Here is a 20,797-nt window from a genome sequence, read left to right as displayed (position 1 = left end):
GGCTACAAACATCCTATGCAGTTCAGAAAGTGCAGTTTTTCCATTTCTCCACATATACTCAAAGACATGTACTTTTCTTGGTTGCTGGATTTCTCCCCTTTTGCTCTGTCATATTTGCAGTGCAGAACCATCTTCCTGAGCTTTTCTGCCCCATTCCTCCACATCTCATTCCCACAAGAGATACTCAGCAGAATGTCTGCCTTGCAACCAGATCCTACAGTTGTGGAAGCTCGATAAGTCCTTGTCATAACAGTAGAACTTCATTTTAGATTTGCAAGCCAAATTTCATACCTTCATACCTCTTTCAATTAATCAAAGTTAAACCATTGTATATGTGAAGGGGCCTCTTGTGGTTTCTAAGTAAGTAGTATGGCTTTTCTGGCAGGGAGCCACAAGCAATTTTGTAGGCACATACATACCGTGGGGGTTGTGAGGAAGAGAGGCAGGGATAATCCAGAAAGCCTGAAGAAGGGCTGAGTGAAATCCATATTTCTATACATAGCACAAGAAATTTGCATCCTGTCTCTTGCTGTTTGGCCACAGCCAAACTGTTTGGATGTGTTGTCAGCAAAGGGATTCTGAAATAGGGCACCGACTTGGTTTTTTCTCTCACTCAGTTTTGCATTGCTTTTGCTTCAGCTGAAGTATTCCCAGTTTGCACCTGTGGCAAGGAAGAGCTGGGCAAAGGGGATTTAATATGCATGGTGTACAATTAAGTATCCTATACATCACTAAATAATTTCCCCAGGAATAACTCCAATTCCTAGTTGTTGTAGAAATAATGAAGTTTAATTTTGTAGCCTAAATGTCAAGATGAGGCTTTATCATGTAGCTTTTGCCTGAGAGCTACCCAGCTGTAAATAGATACTAACATAAAAGGTCTGTCTCCAGCAGAGTTGATCTCTCTTTCCATTTCTGACAGGGGTCACATAGCCAATGTAAATTACCACCATAAACTGAATTCCACCTCTCCTGTGGAACAAAGTGCTTGATCTGCCTGCCTAGAAGCCAGGAGCTACTCAGAGAACTGTAATATTTCAACAGTTCAGCATGAGTGGCAACCTGTTCTTAATGAAACACTGGTGGCATTTAATTTCATTTTGTCTCAACATATTAAAATCCGGCCTTTCTTTAGGGGATTTAAGCACTAACTGAAGGGAACCTGAAGACAAGGAAAATAATTCAAGTAGAAGCAATACCTTCTCCTACATTTCATGCAAGATTCAGGTTCAGCATACACATAGTGAAATCAGTAGGGAATTAGTTACTGTTAAGAAAGGATAGGCTAGACATCTTAATTAGGATGTGAGTTCTCCATTATATCTGTAATTTTGATTTAATTACAAAGTCGATTGCAAATCTGCAACATTAACCATGTAAAAAAAAAAAAAAAAGTTAGTGTATTTCAGTAGAAATAGAATTACTGTTGAAAAATTTAAACTAATGTTGCCAAGTTTTTTTGAGGAAGAATGTTTTACATGAATGCTTCACAACTAAGCTACAAATCTAGGCTGGAAACAATAACTTGAAACTAGATTCTTAGAACTGTGTAGATATAACAGCTTGGGTGCAGTCTCAAAGGTCTGAGAAATTGAAGAACACTTGAAAAGAACTATCCAAAAGACATACCAGAAAATCTGGCCCCAGTTCAGTAGGGTGCCTACCTAGGATATTTTACACAATATTTGTGTTACATTAAAGATGAATTCAGTGTAAAGGTTTGGAATTCTTCTTACAAACGTATTGAAAAGGGGCAGTATTTTAGCTTGACTCCCTTGTGCAAACCTGGTGTTTAGCAGATTACGTATGTTATTCTGTTATAGGTACACTACAGTGATAGACAAAATGGCAAAGAGTGTATGACCTGTTTGACACTGTCTCCTGTGCAGATGACTTTCCAAGGTATCGGGAGCTCCATTGAAGCCAGCCATGACCAGGTATAATACCTTCACCCCACACTCTTGTGATTTTATTAATATCTAGTAAGACCAGAATGTCAGCATTAGTAAATTTTAGACTTACTTACACATCTTGTGCTTTTCATATGGCATGTTCTTGTCACTGGGGTTTGCCTATCCTGCTGTAGTAAAATCCTGGTTAGATCTAAAGAGTGACCTGAAAAGGAGACAAAGCTATGTTGCCTCTTTTTGTGTTTTTAAAGACATACTAGGAAAGTTTGAAGAACTTGCTTTGGTTTTCAAGTTAGGTGTAAATTTTCTGCAACGGTTATGTTTAGTTTTAAGTATGTATCAGGTCTTATCTGTCCTATTTCTACTAGAAGTGTATGAGTAGCTGGAAAAAACAGGGATGAAGCCATCATCTCTAGCCATCATCTGTCACAAGAAACTGGCATTTGAGAGGGGAAAGGGATTTTTAATCAAACTGTGTAAAACTCCTATTTTGTTTGGCTGTTCTTAAAATATTTCGTTCAATCTTCTGGCAAAAAGCCAGGGGGAAAAAAGAAAAACAACCAACCAAAACTCAAATCACTCATCACCCTGCTGCTTCAAATAGGAACTGAGGGGGACTTCATTCTATTCTTCTTGTCCTCCAACACTCTTATATATAAAAGCAAGACAAGACTTTGATACTCCAAAAATTTTAAAAGCAAAAAGAAGCCAAGTGGAAGAAAACTTTAAACCAGACCTTGCCCCTTTCAGATCCTCAGTAGATTGGAAAAAGCATCATTTTTATTTGCCTTCACAAGCCATCTTTATATTGTACAGTGTTCATATTTGCCATACATTTTATCAGACTCTAAGATTCTCGAAGGACAAAGGAAAAGTCACCTTAAGAAGTATCAGAATTAGTTACTCTTGGGGAAAGGGTTCAGACACTCTTAGACATATTTTAGGTTGGTATTTGTTTTTTAATTGGAAGTTTCTAAGTTAGTGGTTAACATAAACTAAGCCCATTAGTTATGTACCTGGTAACACTTCCTATCCTGAAGTGTTTGGTGTTTTATAGTAATGGAGAGATGGAGAGCTGTGGTAAGTCAGACCATACTGAGACAGACATAATCCATTTAGTTCCCATTTCACCCAGCAACTTGTTTATGCTGTTCTAAAATCTCTCCATTTGTCTTTCAGTAAAGATCACCTTCTGAAATGTAGTTATAACTCAAATACATTATTTAGACATTTCAGTGAATTTAAGGTGGTCCTTGTCAATTTGGTAACAAGAACATTCTGGGCTATGAGCCAGCTTGGCCTTTGTCTTAGCATTTATTTAGGCTAGAGTATGATATGTAAACAGAAAAAAGACTTTGTAAGCAAAAAGCACATTTAAGCCATCGAAATAATTATATATTTAAGACGTATAAATGGAAAAGTGTTATTGAGCCTGCAAAGTCAAGCACCTAGAAGTTAGGAAATTCCAGATTATGTGCAGCATGAGTCTGATCCCAAGTGTGCCCATTCAGCACTCCAAACAGGACATTCTTCGGGGAGGGGAAAAAAAAGAAAGATCATAAAACTACATAGATGAAGATTATTTCATAGCATGTAGACGTGATGAAGCTAGAATTTCATAATCTCACTTCAATTTGAAGTTTAAAAGATGCTCGTAGTTGATTTTAGTTACGTAATTTTCTGCGGAGTTCTTTAAATGGAAAGAAAAAAGGAAAGAAAAATGTTTTGTCATTGCATGATGGGTGGTTTCTGCATTACTGAGCCCACTTCAATTGTGAACAGATTTCATCTAAGCTGAGAGCAAAAGAAAATAATAATGTAAAAGCCAAGTGCCAACTGCTGGGTCACAAAATAAATCCATGTACTGGACAGAAGTCAGAAAGTTCTGCTCATCCCCTTCTTAGTATCAAAGGAATTCCACTTTCTGGGGAAGTGGGATGCTACTGACTACTTGTGTTTGATGAGGGAGGTGGCAGGGCTGGATTGAAGCACTATTTGTCATCACCTAAATAAACAGAGAGAAATGAATCATTAACAAGCAAACAGAAAGCGCATCAAGTATTTTTCAGGCACTGGAAATAATTAATGACAAAATTAGAGCTCTTAATGGACCAGCTTAAAAGAAAAAACAACTTTTCTTTCTTGATCCTGTATGATTGGTATGATCTTGCTTGTTTTTCTACAATTTCCCTCACAGCAGGTTTATTGGATGCTCTTACTCTTCTTAAAAAATTAGGAGACAGAAAGGCTGAGCCTGTATCCAGCTGAACTTCCCATATTTTGAAGCTTCAAATGAAACAAGTGCATGATATCCATATGCTTTAAAATTTAAATTCCAGGAACTCTTCTTAAACTTCTGTCATCTGTTTTAAGAAATCTCTTTTGTATGATATGATAATTAGGATGTGCTACTCACCTGAAAGCCTGTGGTTCCAATGAAGGCATGTTGATTTGTGTCAGCTCTGTGGCCTGATATAATTTGACATCATTTTTTTCACGTTCATCTAAGATATATATTGGATAATTTCTATTTTTTTAATGGAAAACCATCTGACTGAGGCTCTGGAATAGCTTGTGGGAAAGTGATGGGATTTGCTGTTTGAGATTATCCAATAAAAAAATAGGTTTATCACCATATAGTGCCAGAAGAACCACAGCTGACCACATACCTTGATCAAAGAAAAAAGAAACAAATAATAAAAAAAAAGACAAACATGTTTCCAGTGCCATCCCCAGTATCTTTTAAATTGGACTTGGCTGCTGTAGTGTATCTCCGTACTCACATCCAGTGGGAGATTTCTTGCTCAGCAGATACCAGTGTGTTTACAATACAACATAAGTATTATCTTGCTTTTTCAAATATGCCAGGACTTTATACAGCAGTTTTTCAACAAAAGTCACTTTTCCTATACTCTGTACGGAGTTTTCATTTTTACATTGGTTCAGCTCACGATTTTAATGAGTTAATTTTTTCCCCCCACATACTTCACTTGAGTAATTTCAGATTAAAATAAATACTCATTACTGGTACACTAATTAGTGTGTATTTCAAATGTCTAATTGACAAGGTATATCTCTTTTGGTCATGAAGCAGTATTGTGGAAGCAAACACTAGTCTTTCATTTTTCTTTTGGCAAACAGTAAAAAAGAGAAACAATCCTAAAGTACCACTGCAGACCAGCCTGCCACATGTTTTGCTAGGTTTTGCCACTCAAGTATGCCAACATCTTTAGTAGAAATTTCATGAGGTTTAAATTTTTTTTTTCCTGAATGATTTGGTTTTGTGTTTTTTTGTTTCCCAATAGCTGAGTATAACTATAAATTTCTCCTTAATGGCTCCTCTTCTTTGGCTTTTTCTCAATAGACTTTAGCTACAAGCAGCTTTTGGTTAAAATGGTCACCACTCTCTTAGTGGCTTTTTCAAGTACACCTGAGTTTGTCCTTAATGCTAATGAATACTGGTCTGTTTTTACCTTGCTGTGGGACTGGAGACAACCTATTCACAGAGTTTATGATGGACTTCAGGCATACAGTGTGAAGCTGAGGGATGGATTGAATGTGGCTGATAAAAAATAACTGGAAGGAAGTCCAGGTAGTTGTTTTGTTTGTGTAACTAAGAAAATTCAATGTATGAGGAGCTAGAGACAGAAAAGGGGAAAAATTCAACAGTAAGAGGCTACATAAGCCAAAATAGGTGGAACTGAGCAGAAAACTAAGGAAGTGCAGGGAAATAGAGCAATGAGTGCCTAAAAGCCATGGTAGTGGGATGACGAGGGGAACTTAGAGCTAAGTGGAAGAGTGTGCTCAAAAATCCCACCAAAATGAATAAAGAGATGTTATTCACTGCTTCATCTGAAAGTCTGAAGAGAGTTCTGCCTGCTTAGCTTTTCTAAGTATGGAGCACTTGGTTGATTGTTCCTGATACAAATAATTATCTTTCAGCTTTAGTGAACTGGGTTATATGAAAAGCTCTTTGAATGCTTGAGCACAGACATAGCAAGACCTTTTAGTAAGAAGATGTAATGCTACCAGAGCAAACTATTGAAGGAAATAGAGATTTTAGTTTTCCCTAAAGAATCCTAGTCAATACCATAAAGTTGTTAGAGTTGGACTTCACTCAAAACAAATTTTTGGACCCACTGTAATGGTAACCAGGTTAAATTTGGCAGCCTCTGTCATATAAGATGGCCTGTGACATAGTTTCAGTCCAAGAAGTAAGGCTTCTGCTCCATGTTGAACAAGCCAGTGTCAAATTCAGCTTCTGTGTTCACATGTGTACTTTGAAAATTTGCAATGTTATCATCTTTGGTGGCTTTGTAATAATAGCTGGATTTTTGAATGCTTCAGTTCTAAGCAACTGTAGAGCTCTGCTTCAGGGATATTATACCCCTGTGGTTGCCAGAGCTGTGAAAAAAACCCTGGGAAAAACATCTTGGGTGCATTCTTAAGATTTGCTGAACAACAGGCAAATTGAAAGTGTGAAAATGTTTGGTTTTTTTTTTTTAATAAAATAGTTTAAAAGTCAGTTCTGGTGCTGAGAAAGACCAGATTGGTCCTATTGTGAGATTTTTGAGTTCTTGCCATGGAGTACTCTGCCTCTACAACTGAATTTTTAAACACCAGTAACTTGATGTTCCTGGGGGGGTGACCAGTTCACTACTTAGATTCAAGAGACACATCAAAGACCAGTGCATTTTCTTAAATTCTCATTATTTATTATTTTTTTATGATTTTTGAAGCTTTAACATATGCATGGGTTTTGGAGCTGGCAATGCTGCCTGTTTGTTTATTACTAACTTCTACTATTTACTGCACCCAGTAGTCCCAGTGAAGAGTGCTGTTGAAATGATGGCAATGCATCTTTTATATTTGTACCTTAAGTCTGGGCTTTCTTAATCCCCTCCATATATTTTTGCTGTATATAAGGACATGTTTTTAGAACTCCTATATATTGCAATGCATATAATAATATTTCTATTTTCTAGGACAGATAGCAATTATGTAAGGTTATATATAAGTCTACCACTAGTCTCACATTTAGTTCCAAGTATAAAAATAGCTGGAAATAGAATCAGGGGCAGAAATTGTAGAAGTGGGAAAGCTACTGATGAGACAGGCTTGCTAAAAGAGCCCAGCAAAGAGGGGCTGTACAGAAAGGAAGAAGCCATCCTCAGCAGTTTCAGAAATCTGATGGAAAGCTTGACAAACAGCAGTGACAAACAAACTGCAATTTGTATGCAGCAAACCCTCATTGTTGCTCCACAAACAGGCATTTCTGGGAGGGTTTGAGGGATTGTGGTGATGCCCAGAGGCGAGCCCCTCCTGATGTCACTTGAGTACAGCAAAGGTGGAAATAGTTCTCTAGGGACAAGAAGACCTCAGAGATGGTAGACAAGCTTGAGAAGGAGGTACTTGGAGCACTGAAACTTAAGGTTTAAGAAGAACTTTACCCTGTAATAGCAAATAACTAATATATATGGAGGTCCACATCTTTGTTACGGTCTGGGTATTTTTTGTAGACCTTGCTCGGAAGGCAGCATCTAGACAATGAACACTAAATTAATTCCTGCTTAAAATTAATTTTGTTCTGAGGGAAAACTAGTATTTTCTAGATATTCAGATGGACTTTACAGTGGGTATTTGTGTCCTGGACACAGCCAAAAATTAAGAAAGTGTTAGAATTTTCTTTAAAAAAACCCATGTATTCGTCGTTTTTGTGGCTGATGTTACACTGATGGTTCTCAGCTCATTTCTGTGTGATACACTGTAAATGCAGTTCTCATTTCTTGGGGGTGGCTTCTTCAATAAAATGCGAAAAACTTTACTTTTATTTAGTAAAAAAATCTTCTAGGAGTTTCCCCACAGCTTAGCAATTCCATCACAACCCCTTCAACATCAGGACTCCTACCTGATCTTGTAAAAACATCTCATACAATGCAGTGTCCTCCTGTCCCTGTGATATGGGTGGCTGCTGCCTTCTTCTTGACAGCTCTGTTACCTCCAGCGTGGGTCAGCCATGGCCACAGCTGAGTTGCTGGTACTCAGAAAGAGGCTGTTCATGTGGGGCAGAAATATAAACTGCTTTTGATATATATAGCACCATGCTTCACTCTCCTCTTTAGTCGGGAAAGTTATACCTCTTAGGGTGATGCTGCCATCAGGCATCAGTCCCATCAGGTTGTAGTGAGGCTTGCTACCTGGTTGCCTGCTATTTGGTGCTTTTTCCTCATCTGCTTTGCTCCCCATAACTGTGAGTGGAAGCGTTGGTACGTTCTCTCCACATTCTTCATCTTCTGTTTCACATTATCTCAGTCTGGGTGTACGTGACAGAACATTTGCTTTTCCCTGGCAGCTACTGAAGTTTTCCTTGATGAGCTCAAGATCATTTGTATTTGCTCAGGATGTGTAATCTTTCAATTAACTGCCGAATGGGAACAGAATGTAAACCAAGGCACAGCTATCTCCCTGCCAGACCCTTTCAGTGCTCTCATTCAGGGCTTCCTGAGCAGCTTCCCAACGTGACTGCCTCTTGCTGAAGATGAAGAATGGGATTTGTCAGTGCACTGTGTACGCATGTTTGTTTACACAGTTATGTCAGCAGGGTATGAAATGCTACTGTTGCAGTCTCTGGGTGTCTTGGCATGTAAATGGTGACTAACGAAGACCAGGTATGTTCTGGGGACTGTTTCCTCCTCCATTTGAAAGAAGAAATTTAAAAAATTTTTAAAAATTTAAAAGCGACATTTCCTGGTGACTGCTATTGGTCAGGTTTCACAAGAGTGGTGAGGCTCACCAAATCATGGAATGGTTGAAGATGGATGGGACCTTGTGTGGCTCAAGCAGGGCCACATACAGCAGGCTGCCCAGGACTGAGTCCAGATGGTTTTGAGTATCTTCAAGGTGGGAGACTCTGCTTGGATTTTTCCTCTCATTGATTTTATCTTCAATCCTGGCTGCCTAAACCAGTGAGCTGGCATAAAGTAACCCAAGGTTTTAGCCAGCTAAGTGAGTTGAACTGACCCACTGGGGCTTAGAGGAGTACCAAAGCTGAAACAAGAGAGAGACATAAGGACTGCTCAGCCAAGAGCAGATGAAGAGCCATCCTCTTCCACAGCAGTAACCTATTAGACCATCTTACCTTGTATAATGTCATTTGAAGAGGATGAGGCAAAAGTTAATTGTACAGAAAAGTTATTTCTTTGTAGAAATGTCTGACTTGCTTAGTACCCTTAAATCTGTCCAGCGTGCAGTAGCATGATCTGGCATAAAGAAGAGAACAAGAATGCACACAGAAGGAGGGAGGAAGAGCACAATCACAGCAGCCCTGACCTAGAGAAGTTAAGTTGTTTTGGAACTGCACCCTTAGTAGTTGCTTGTGTTAAAATACCTTAGCAAGCTTTCAGTGCAGTGTAGCATGTGGAACTGAAAAGAAAAGCATTAACAACATGCAGTGAGCCAACCTTCCATGGACCACAGGCCAGCTGCTCGCTATCCTTAGTGTGCAATCTGTTTCTGGTTTGGTTTGTTTTGCTGTTACTTTAGGCTCAGCTGGCCAATGGTGAAATGTAAAAATCTTGAATTTTCTTGCTGCTGTGGCTTGATGGAGAAGGGAAGAAGCTTAAAAGATGCTGGAGAAGTTTGGAAAAGCTAAAAGTATCAGTTACTTTTCTGCCTTGTCACACTGCAGTAGGAGATTCAGCCCACTTGCAGTATCAAGAAATCTTAACAGCTTTTTTCCCTGGCATGGAAAAACAGAGGGAAGACAAGAGAGTCTTCTCCTACTCAACATTTAAAAATGGATAGACATACACCTACTAGACAAAACTTTGAGACACAGAGGGAGGCAAAATTTAAGTGGAAGGAAGGACACCCTCCCCTAGTAGCTTGTCTTGCAGTTGGGATTGGCAAGGGTCTGGATTTTTCATCTTGACCCCTGACAGGCAGCATTTTTATTTTAATAGTTACGTTCATTTTAATTACAAAGACTGGTACAGCTTTTCAAACATTATGGTTTAAAAGTCAGTCAAAACCCAGTTGCCTATTTTATAGGCACCTGCCATTTTAGACAAAAAAAGCTATTAGCAAAATATACACTCAACTTTGTTGCCCACCTGGTGCTTGCCAGTGTTATTCTGTGCCATTTTCCACATGTTAGTCAAAGTAATGCTGTCTGTTTGTTGACATGTGTTTAATCACTTGTCATTCAGTGAGGCTGCCTAACACTCTAATTATATAATTGCCATCTAAATACATTTCCTTAACAATTCTACAAGACAAAATAATGATTTACACATGTTGCATCTGAAGAACTGTGCTTTTGCCAAAACTCTTGTTTGCCACCTAATTTTTCCACGTCTCTTGAAATCGTATTACACGGCTGGCATTACACATTCACCTGGTACATATGAAAGTTCATAGTTTTTTGTTTGCTTAATCATCCTACCACCCCTGGATCTGCAAGTAGAAACTAAATTTGACATTCTAGACACCCTCATTTCAAAGAAGCCAGGATCTCATAGTAAAGGTCCTGACAATAGACTTAAAGGGAAATGTAGGAGGTGTGGTGGTTGCAGACAGAGGTTGGGTTTTATCCATAATTACAGGGGAAGAGCCAAGCTAATGTACTGTGAAATACAGGGGGGATAACAAAGCTGAGCACTCCTCTGTCACCAAATTTCATCAGATTGCTACATTTTTCATCTGACTATCTGCTCGGAGTTTAAGCATCTTGCCCTTTTTGAGATAGCTCTGCAGTACATAACCAGCACTGGTGGTGAGCTAGACTAAGCATTTCTTTAAACTTGGACTGCCTTCCACCACCACATTCCCATGGCAAACTCCTCTCATCTGTTGTCTCTGCATGACTAAGGTACTTACCTGCATGTAGTTTTGCCCCTGTTTTCAGTGCTGAAGCACTGTTCTATTGTAGGAAAACTCAGGTCTATTCTAGGCAGAGGTGGGATTACCAGAGGAACAATTCTGTCAGGTAATGAAGATAGTATAAAAGGAGTCATGCATGCATGCATGCTCAGTGCAGATTGTGGCAAGTTCCTTTAAAATTTAAAGTTCATTTTTAGGTGTTGCTCTCTTACCTATGCTACCTGTACCATGAATTGGTACATTATAGGTCCGGGTCTCTGCTGAGAGTGAGCAAGTTGTGGAGCTATGTTTAGCATCACTAACATTAAGCTCAATTCCTAGGGAGCAATGGTGGGACAATATCCTGCTTTCCTCCTCAGACATTTTTTAAACACCCCATCAGGAAAGAGCTGAAGATTACCACAGCTTGGTTACTCATGGTTTAGCTAAGAAAATTATTCAACTTTCCTGTTTTACGTGATTGCCATTGATACCCTGATGGAAAGTGTCAGACATCTCCAAGCAAAAGAGTGTTTGTATTCTTTTCTAGAACTAATTCAATATAGCATCCAAGTCCCTATCTTGTCTTCTAAATTCATTTCACATAACAGGTTTTTGTGGGTTTCTCACAGTTTTAACACTGGGTTTCTCAGATCATCGAGTCATAACATCCCCCTGTTTGAGGCAGGAAGGACACACCAATGAACCTTCTTTTCTAAGCATAAAATGTGTAATATCCTCACTTGATACAGGAGTCCCTGCATCCCCAGAAGCTCCACGTGTACTTGTGTCCTCCATTTCCCAGCCCTTGCAGGCTGTCTCTGTTCCAATACTAATGCTTCATTCCAGCAAGATTCTTCACATATGCTAAATCTAAGACTGCCTCCAAGTAATTCACTCTCTCAAGGATCCAGGACTTGAGATAATAAACACAAAAATGGAGGTATCAAGCAAAACCAAAACAGTGAACTCTTAAGTTAAACTTCAAATTTTATACACATTTCTTCATATCCATTCTTTCTCTTTCCCATCACTAGAGAGACTGTGAGACCTAGTTTTCCACGGATCCTTACGGCTGTACAAATAATTGATTTTACAGTCCAAAATCTCCTCTCATCCTTCATCCCCTCAAAACAACAGTTAAAACTGGTCCAAAATAAAGAAGAAAATGCTTCTTGAAAAAAAAAAAATTGTACTTGGGCCTTTGTGGTGAAACTAGGAAAATTACCAAGGCTCACAAAACTGGTGATAAAAGTGATGTTAAAGGTAAAAGGTGATGTTAGAGGTGATGTTAAAGGTAAAATTTACCTGCTGAAGGGTTTAGGCACTTATGCAAGATGCAGAAGGTGCAAATTTTATTCTCTACCTGTCCCCACAGCAGCATGATTCTTCTGCAGGAGCCCTCTTCGTGGTAAAGAGCAGTACAGCTGGGTGGCCATAGGAACACAAAATGTCAACCACCAAGTTGTCATCTTTGTTCAAAAAGTGTGCATGGTAGAGCTACGTGAGCACAAAAGTTTGGGAGAATTCTCATTTTGCAACACCCCACACGATGGCAGTTAGGGCATTGTTCTGAAAGGTGAAAGGAAAGATTTGAATCCTCCTGGGAATCAAAGAACCTCAGACTATGACTGCCCACAGTCCAGTGTCGACCATCAAGTGGATCTTGGTTTTCCCTACAAATGGCTGAATCAAGGAAACAGGAACAGATCACTTCAAAGTTTCTGAAGTTATTTACAGCTGAAATTGCAGAATGCCCTTGCCAACTGTGGGTGTGTATTTAACCAATACAAAAGTGCATTTTCCAATGTATAGGTATTTTTAAGGGAGAATAAGCTTCCCTTGCTCTACAGTGAGCCCCATCCCTGCCACCCTTACACATCCAGTTGGTGGCGACATTGCTCAAACCTCCCAGCCATGTGCTCCTCAGGGTGGCATTTGCCACATGGACCCCAAGCAGGGCAAGCCAGGTCAGGCTACAAAGGCAATTTTAGGTAAGTCATGTTCTGCTGGAGTGACCCTGTTCCTTAGCTGTTTCAAGAAAGGTGTCTCCTTACTGCCTTGTATAATTCTTCTAAGCATACCTGCAGACAAAACTTCCAGCCTTCAGCATTCAGCTCTTCAGATGTCTGTAGAAAAGCTTTATATTTGTTTCAGGGTTTTTAAAACTTGGTTAATCTCATAAAGGACATCTTGGCATGCATTTGTACCTCTGCTGTTGCTGAGTCATTGGCAGCTTGATAAAGTAAGATGAGGGCCAAAGTCTCAATTCTCTGTATGCTGATAGCATTGAGGTCTGAGCAGTCCCTGCATCATGGCTCAGCTGATACTGGCTACAAGGCTCATCCCAGTAGCAGAAGTATTTTAGCTGGCTTGTGAAATCCTAGAAAGCCTGTTTAGCCATTATTTCCAAACATCAGACTAATTCCTAAATATTTCATACTCTAACATTGTTTTGAGTAAGTGGGGTAATTTTTTTCTAGCACAGCATGCTGGATGAAATTATGAATTGAGGAGATTTCTATGTTGATGTATTTGATTCAATACCCCATTGTCATTTCTGTGAAATGGTACAATAATACACTTCTAGTCATTTAGGGGACAGCTGGGTGTACATGAAGCTTTGTTCCTATGAGTGGGGCTTCCCAGGGTGCCTTGATGGATAAGGGCAGATAATTCTGCAGGACCTGGGGTGTGATTCTGGAGTGTGCCAGAAAATAGGATTCTTCTTTCAAATTAAACAAAAAATAAACAGGGATCAGCATGTAGAAAGTTTTCTTGTCATCATATGTCTGTCCATACTTGTGAGGGGAATAATAGCAAAGAAAAAAAATTGGAAAAGAATGTTTCATATAATTTTCTAAGCAGCAAAATAATTAAGCAAGAAGATCCTGGTTTGAGAAGGAGTTAAAAAGTGAAAAGGAGACACCAAACATTGGCTTGACCCAAAAATGCTCGAAGCTGCCTTTGCCCTTACAGAACAAAAACATTAGCACAAAAGTCTGACATGCTGGCAAACACAATTTAGGCATGTCAAGCTCCTTTGAGAAAAACTGCAAAAATGTAGAAGTTTTTTGGACCTCATTTAAATAAACTGATCTTGTGGTGTTTTTTGGAACCCTCCTGGCAGGCAACACGTAAACCCCTTTTGATCAAATAGCCTTTCTCAAGCAATTACACATTCTTAATTTAGAGGCCACTTCAAATGATTTCTTGTTACCTTCATTTGGCAAGGGCTCCACTGCTACAGTTTTCTGATCCTTTTAAAAAAGGCAAACAGGGAGAGTTTACACAATATAAGTTCTTTTTTTATTCTCAAATTAATTATTTTCAAATATCTCACAGATTACATCAGTTTCTTACTTGCATTCATGTTGCAAGATGGCGACTATTGTATATGACCAGTGATGCATTAAATTAGTTGTTTACATTATAAAATCTAAACATATTAGAATCTTTTGTGTTTGTCTTCAAAGATTCCTATTCTAATAAAGCTTTCTGAAACAAGTAAGGTTGTCTTTTTGTTTAGTTAATGCATCAGTGGAGAACCTAAAGATTTGTAGCCTCTAGCCATCCCTGTCTGTGTTTAGTAGAGTGTAAGGAAATTGTGTTTGGGACAATTTATATTGTCATTTAGAAGGGAAAGTTGTGCTTCTAAATTAATCATTTTGCACTTGGAAAAGGTAACACCTGAGCCAAATGTAGATGGCAAATTCATCCTCTGTTCTCAAAGACTCCATTTTGCTGCAGCTTTTAATTGGAGTGAAAGCAGTCTGTAGATTGTACTGACAAATACAAATTTTGGCTGCATTCTTGCTGTTTCCGATGAGTGTTTGTCTCTCTTCAGGTGAAAGTTTTTCAGAGGGTTAAGTGATACGAGACCAGTGCTCAAGATCAAATAGTATCTGGGATTTTAAAAAACTGCAATTTGAACTCTGAGTTTTGCTCTTTAACAAAGGTTTGAAAGAGAGAGATAATGAAAAAAAAAAAACCCAAAAAAAACAACCAAACCCAAAAGCTAACAGCTTTAATATGGCTGGAGCTGCTCTGTGCAAATAACTCACTGTGAGGGAAGTTCATAAATGAGTTTCTAGCAGCAAAAGAGCTTCTTGAAGAGTCAGATGAGGAGGATGTCTCTTTCCCCTCAGCACACCCCTTTAAAGTGCAATATGTCTTCATTCTTCAGCTAGAGAAAAAACATCTTTAATACGCTTTTTTGGTCATAGTGCATCTGCCTTAGGAATCTGTGTTTTAATATGTTTAGACATGCATCTTCCTATCTTAACAGTGTTGGCAAGTCATGAGTAAACATCAGGATTTTATTTACCTGTCAAAACCCAAAATATTAAGCCAATGACTAAATAAAATTGTCACGGTTATACTTTATATCAATGAAAGTCACTGGAAGGAAGAGTAACAAGCTAACTGTTGCCTAAGGAAGCAGATTATTTTCTGTGTACAAGATATGCCTCTTAGAAAAGAAGCCAAGAGCTCTTCATATCTAAATATTCTCTAGAACACACAGCAATATAACAAGCACTGTTATAGTCAGACTTGGGAAATGTGACAAAATAAGCAGTGGAATGAAGAGAACAGTACTGAAACCAGTTGGGAAAACAGGAAGTATAGAATTAGATGAAATTATGGAATATCTTAAGGAACATCTTGTTTCTGATCATGACTAAACAGTGAGAAAAGTGATAAGGAATAAGCAGGCTATTTCCAATAAACCTTCAACTTTAGACAGAAAAGCTCAGTGACTAAAAGGTCCTGCAGCTTGTTTTGATTTAATAAAAATAGTAGCACTCCTGATATCTGAAAAGTTTTAATAAAGTTAAGGGTTAATCATGAACCTTCAAAAGTAATGTGGACTGTGATCCAAATCCTCGAGAGAAAAAATTAAAGGCTGCATTTCAAATATTCTAATTCTGGACTCCTGATTTCATGGAATCTCTGAAACACAATCACACTAATAACTGATGTTCCTACAGTTAGTTTTTAATGTCCAAACTGCACGAAAGCTGCGGTTTCCAGACATGTCACAATTATTATAGTAGAATAATCTGTAGTTATAATTAAAGAATAATCTGTAAATTTTAACTCCCTTTTGCTCTATTTTCTTTTAGTTATTATAGCTGGTATTTGCATGCCCATTTTCTCCTGCTGGACAAAAGTGACCAAAGGAGAAAATTTTTTTCATGGTTTTAGAAAAAGAGGTGGAGGGAAGCATAGAAAAGTAAAGGGTTGTTGTTGGAATCACACAAATTCATGGCCCATGTCCTGAGAACAAATAGATGTGCAGGGTTGTATCCTGAGTAGCCAAAGTGTCTCTTAAATCTTCGTTTGGGTAATGCCTCTTACTTCTCTCTCCTAGACCTCCCTTCTAAAGCCTTTTTCTAGATAACAAATAATTCCACAATTGGGAGGGCAGCAGCCCAGGATATCAGAGACTGGTATTTGATAGTTTGAGCAGGAGTGCAGTTTTGACAGATAAAATCTTTATCAAATGGAAGAGGACTCCAGAGTGTATGTTCTGTACTTCTGCATTCCTGGTCACATTTTCCATTTCAAGTAGAAATTAGAAAGTAAGCCAAGTTGCCAGCTAAGAGTGGTGTAACCAGGTGACATGCTTTGGTTTCCATTACATGAAGAAGTCAGAAGGGTCCTTTCAGGTCTTGAAATGGACACTGCCACTAAACTGCAGTGGTGCTGAGAACTTGCTAAAGTTTTGCTTCAGAGTTTGAAACTGAAGTTTCCATTACATTCCTTGTCTGGCAAAACAAAGTAAAAAACTCAGTATCATTCTTACCCTACTGTAGTCTGAGAGAAGTTGTGTGCCTTCTTGTCTGATCTTCCTTTGCCTTTTCAAGGTCTTGTTCTTGTCTTTGTCTATTTATTAATTTTGAAATGTCTCCCTACACATCCCTCTCATTGTAGGCACTGCAGGTCCACTCTCAGGTTACCCACATCTTCTCTCAAATGCATAATGCTTTTTTAGGCTACAAATACAGAAAAAAATTTACATGCCTTATTCTCATTTTTCAGAACCATTTAATCAGTCAATTTACCTTTTAAACTTTGGAGCTTAGAGCTCCAAAGTGGTCAAGTTCTAGAATATAAATTCTATCTTTACTGGTAATAACACTTTCCTGTTTTTTGATATCATTCTGACTATATGTCTTAGAGTTCTATGTTGTAGCCTTTGCATTATTTTTGCTAGTGTAGTTTGTTCCACTTTTAAATTTTGTTCTTGTTTCTGGAACTTGAGTTGAGTTGGAACTTGCATCATTGCAGATTACCTGTTGAAGGTTCCATTTTTACATTGAGTGCATGGCAACATTAGGAGTTTGCTCCAAAATAACTCCTTTTTTTCAGTTCTTGCTCTTTGCTGGGGAAAAAGCAGAGAATACAGAAAGAATGCATGATCTGTGTTAAAAGCAGGTCTTTACGTACAGATTCAGTTGCCCTTAAATTTCACTATTTCATGGGTTGCTTTCTTTGAGTAAAGCTCAAAATATTAATATGTTGATATGATTAGGATGCTTTTGATGACTGTGGTCTGAATGAGGCTGGGCTCCTGTTCAGAATCAGTAAATCAGTGCCACGCAAGTTTCATAAGTAAATGTCATTAAAGGTTGCATTTGCTGAGGATGTATTTGTGGTCTGTAAATAATCATCCAATGTATTCTTTGCTTACATATTATAAAAAAATTACAGAGAAAATAAATCTTTAAAAATTCAAGTCTTCTGTTTACAAAGGCACAAGAAGAAATTTATATCTGAGCAGTCCTGTTGAAACCAATTGATTAATCCAGTTTTAGGTGAAAATGCTTTTACGGTGTTAAATTAAATAATGTTAAGGCTATGAATTGGAACAAAATTCTTACAAATTACCTCAGAGAAAAAAAAAACTAACATGCTGACATGCTGCCTATACAACAGAAAGCACTGTATACATTTCATGTTCACTCTTTAAGAAATCACAAAAACTTATACATCAAATTGCAAAGCACTTACACGAGTAGTTAAAATTAACTCACAGGGATTACTTGTATGTAAAGTCCCTCAGTTACACAGCATTTTAAAGGTCTGGCCTAGACTATGTGCATCTATCAGCATACTTAAAACAACTTGTAACTGTGGTGTACCCATCCTGTATAAATTAATAATCTGTGTATGCATCAGGCATACAATCAAATTATATTTCACATTTGAAATATATTTAAAATATTTTCTTTATATAAATTTCTCCAGTACCATGTTTTTTCTGCTGAAATCTGAGATTGTCTTTTTAATTGTGTAGTGTTGTGTTTCAGTAATTCAAGTCACAGTGCAGGTGGTACATGCAGTTTACTGATGTTAGAGATAGTATTTAAACAACTCCATGCTCAGAGGTAGAATATCAGAAGTTTTTAAATTGATGGTGACAGGAACTGGTGCTGCACTTTCATGTTATCCAACAATGTGGAAGAATTTCGACATACAGCTGGAATGATCAAACTGCACCAGTTTTACTGTCTAACTTAATTTGACCTGAATTTCAAAGGTATTTGGAAATTATTAAGTTGTATGCTACATTTGGAGAGTTTACCTTCCTTAGGGAACTCTTCTATGAAGTCTGATACAAGGGGGCTTATGATCTCAAAACATTGCATAAAGCTGATATATTTTTTGATATATCTCCTTTTATGTTTAATTTGAGAGTCATGCAGAAGCTGTATTTTCTAAAGGTGCTGTTACTATATAAGAGAAGCCTGTTGCTGCTTACCTGCCCAGATTATTTTACAAACGTGTTTCTTCCCCTGTTGCAGGAAGAGACTGGCCTGAAAATACAAAAGATTACTTCAGCTCATCAGTAGTTTATGTACACATAATATGTAAAACTGGAAAACAAGGGAGAAAACAGGAAGCCCAGAGTACTTTGGTGATACAGAGTTGGTTATAATTCAAACCTTAAATGATATAATTTGAGCAAGCTCAGTGAATGTTGTAGGATGTTTACAGGCTTATTGATTTTTGACAGAAAAAGCAAGAAAAATTTCTCTGGATCTGTTTCCTTTGTTGCTTAATACTGATGTGCTTCAAAGAGCATAGCTGTAGGCACAGAGGTAAAGGTTTTATACAGGGTAAAAAATGCATGTAATTTAAACTTTTTGCTGAATACTTGCATTTCTTCAGGATTCTGACAGCTGTGACCCATAGGACTTATTTCACTTTTGTAGTTACGTGTATGTATGAGTCATATAAAAGAAATGAGGATTTCAAAACTTAACAAAATTAATTTAATTACAAAAAATGCTGTAAAAGCTCACGATTGAAAGCTAGTTATAAAAAAAATAATAATTTCTAAGTGGCTTCCTGGGGTTTTAATTTAAACCTTTTATTTCTTTATTGAGTTAACACGAAACATTTCCCTACATTTTTATTTACAGTAAGAGTTTTCCTGTCAGCCATGCCTTCTTCTGTCCAAGCACCAAGTGCTTACTGCAGAGGGACTGACAAGGAGTAGTCCCCCAGTATATCAGCATTTCATAATTATCTGACAAAAAGCAGACAGTTTGGTGTTTGCCATGCTTATCTGCAGCAATAACAAAGGATTAAATGCTTCCTTGCTCCCGTGCTACAGTTCTCATACTTTCCCTGCTGGCTCACATAGGCGAGAGAGCCGAGTTTGTACCGAGGGGACAGTTTGGGGAGGACTGGAGGAGGGAGCTGGTTATTCAGAAATCACTGCACATCCCACCTAGGCAAACCCAGCGCCCTGTGCCAGAGCAATATCTGTAAAACCAGGAGCCTGTGGGGGGAAGGATTATGGCGTGTGATTGAGGCACCTGTTGAGAAAATAGGCAACTATTGACAAGTCTGATTCATGACTGAGTGACTGCTCTGCGAGTCTTCACATGATCCCCACCGAGAGCCAGCCCCGACCGCCTGCTAAACAAGGGCTGTTTGAAGTTTCTTTTTAACATTTCCAAGACGTTAATTCAGCAGGACATCTCCACTGGGGTTCTCGATGTCACCAAATCAGCAGCTGTTGAAATCCATTCACTTCAGCATGAAATGTTTGCATAAGTTTTTTTCTTTTTTTCTTTTATTTGTGACAACAGCAAAGTAAATAAAACCCTAAAAAATCCCGCACTGCTCAACTGGTATATGTGTGAGAACAGCTTCTGGTCACAATTGTAGCTGCTAAGGCAAAAAGTTTATTTGTTGAGAACAATGACAATCGGAGTAGTTTATTATGATACACAAAAAAATACTGATTTTAATAGACATTTCTGTGACATTTTTCCAGTGTAAACATTCACTTAATTTTTGTGCCAGCTCTCGGACTTGTGTGAAAAGCATTCTGAAATGGAATTGTCTTTGTTTTTCATTTCCAAAAAAAATCTTAAAAGCCTGAAAGCAAATGTTTCCTATTTTTTTCAGTTAGTAAATGAAACACTGTTTCTTGGGTAGGAAAACATTTCTATCTGACTCACATTTCCCTGAGAAAACAGCTTGTATCATAGAATTAGTTTAGTTTGAAGGGGAAACAGAACAAGGCAAGACATGTAAACATATTACAAAGCTCACTTTGATATTTAAATGCTTTTTTTTTTTTCTCTTTTCCTGGCCATCTGAAAAAAGGTGTGGTGAATGTAGTCAATGGTAAATAGAAACTCTGTATTTTCAGTCAGCTTCATTGTTAAACCCGAGAACTGCTGACCACATATGAAGACTCCCCATTTGAGCCGTCCCTCCTCTGTTTATTAAATCTGTTAAGACTTAAGTGTATTTTTACAAGTTCATTAATGTATTCCATTCTCTCTGATGTGTTTTTTCCCACTATTATCAGATTTCATTATATGGGAGAAATTATCAGATCAACCCATTATACAGCCGAGCAGCGTTAAGTCTGATTGGAATTTGGGCTTCCCTCCGTTTACAGGGGGAATATTGTGTAAATCAGACTCTCGGGTTTCAGTGGGAGGCACAGGGCTGCACAGCATCCATTTGTCAAGTTGATTGCACCTCAGTGAGGTTGC

General features: G+C 38.1%; 1 protein-coding gene across 2 annotated transcripts in view; it reads left to right on the top strand.

Annotated features, from left to right (window-relative positions):
- Positions 1-20,797, top strand: part of STAU2 (staufen double-stranded RNA binding protein 2) — a 160,411-nt gene that overhangs the window by 96,514 nt on the left and 43,100 nt on the right. The window contains exon 13 of one of the 2 annotated variants that reach the window (XM_030446073.1): positions 1,824-1,937. The exons of the other annotated variant lie outside the window; for it this stretch is intronic. Coding sequence (XP_030301933.1) covers positions 1,824-1,937 — 114 coding nt within the window. The remainder of the gene's footprint in view (positions 1-1,823; positions 1,938-20,797) is intronic. 2 annotated transcript variants of the gene reach the window in all.

The sequence above is a fragment of the Calypte anna genome, chromosome 2 (assembly GCF_003957555.1).
Source record: "Calypte anna isolate BGI_N300 chromosome 2, bCalAnn1_v1.p, whole genome shotgun sequence".
Classification (NCBI taxonomy): domain Eukaryota; kingdom Metazoa; phylum Chordata; class Aves; order Apodiformes; family Trochilidae; genus Calypte; species Calypte anna.
The sequence above is the reverse complement of the archived record's forward strand: the minus strand, read 5'-3'. Positions and strand labels throughout refer to the sequence as shown.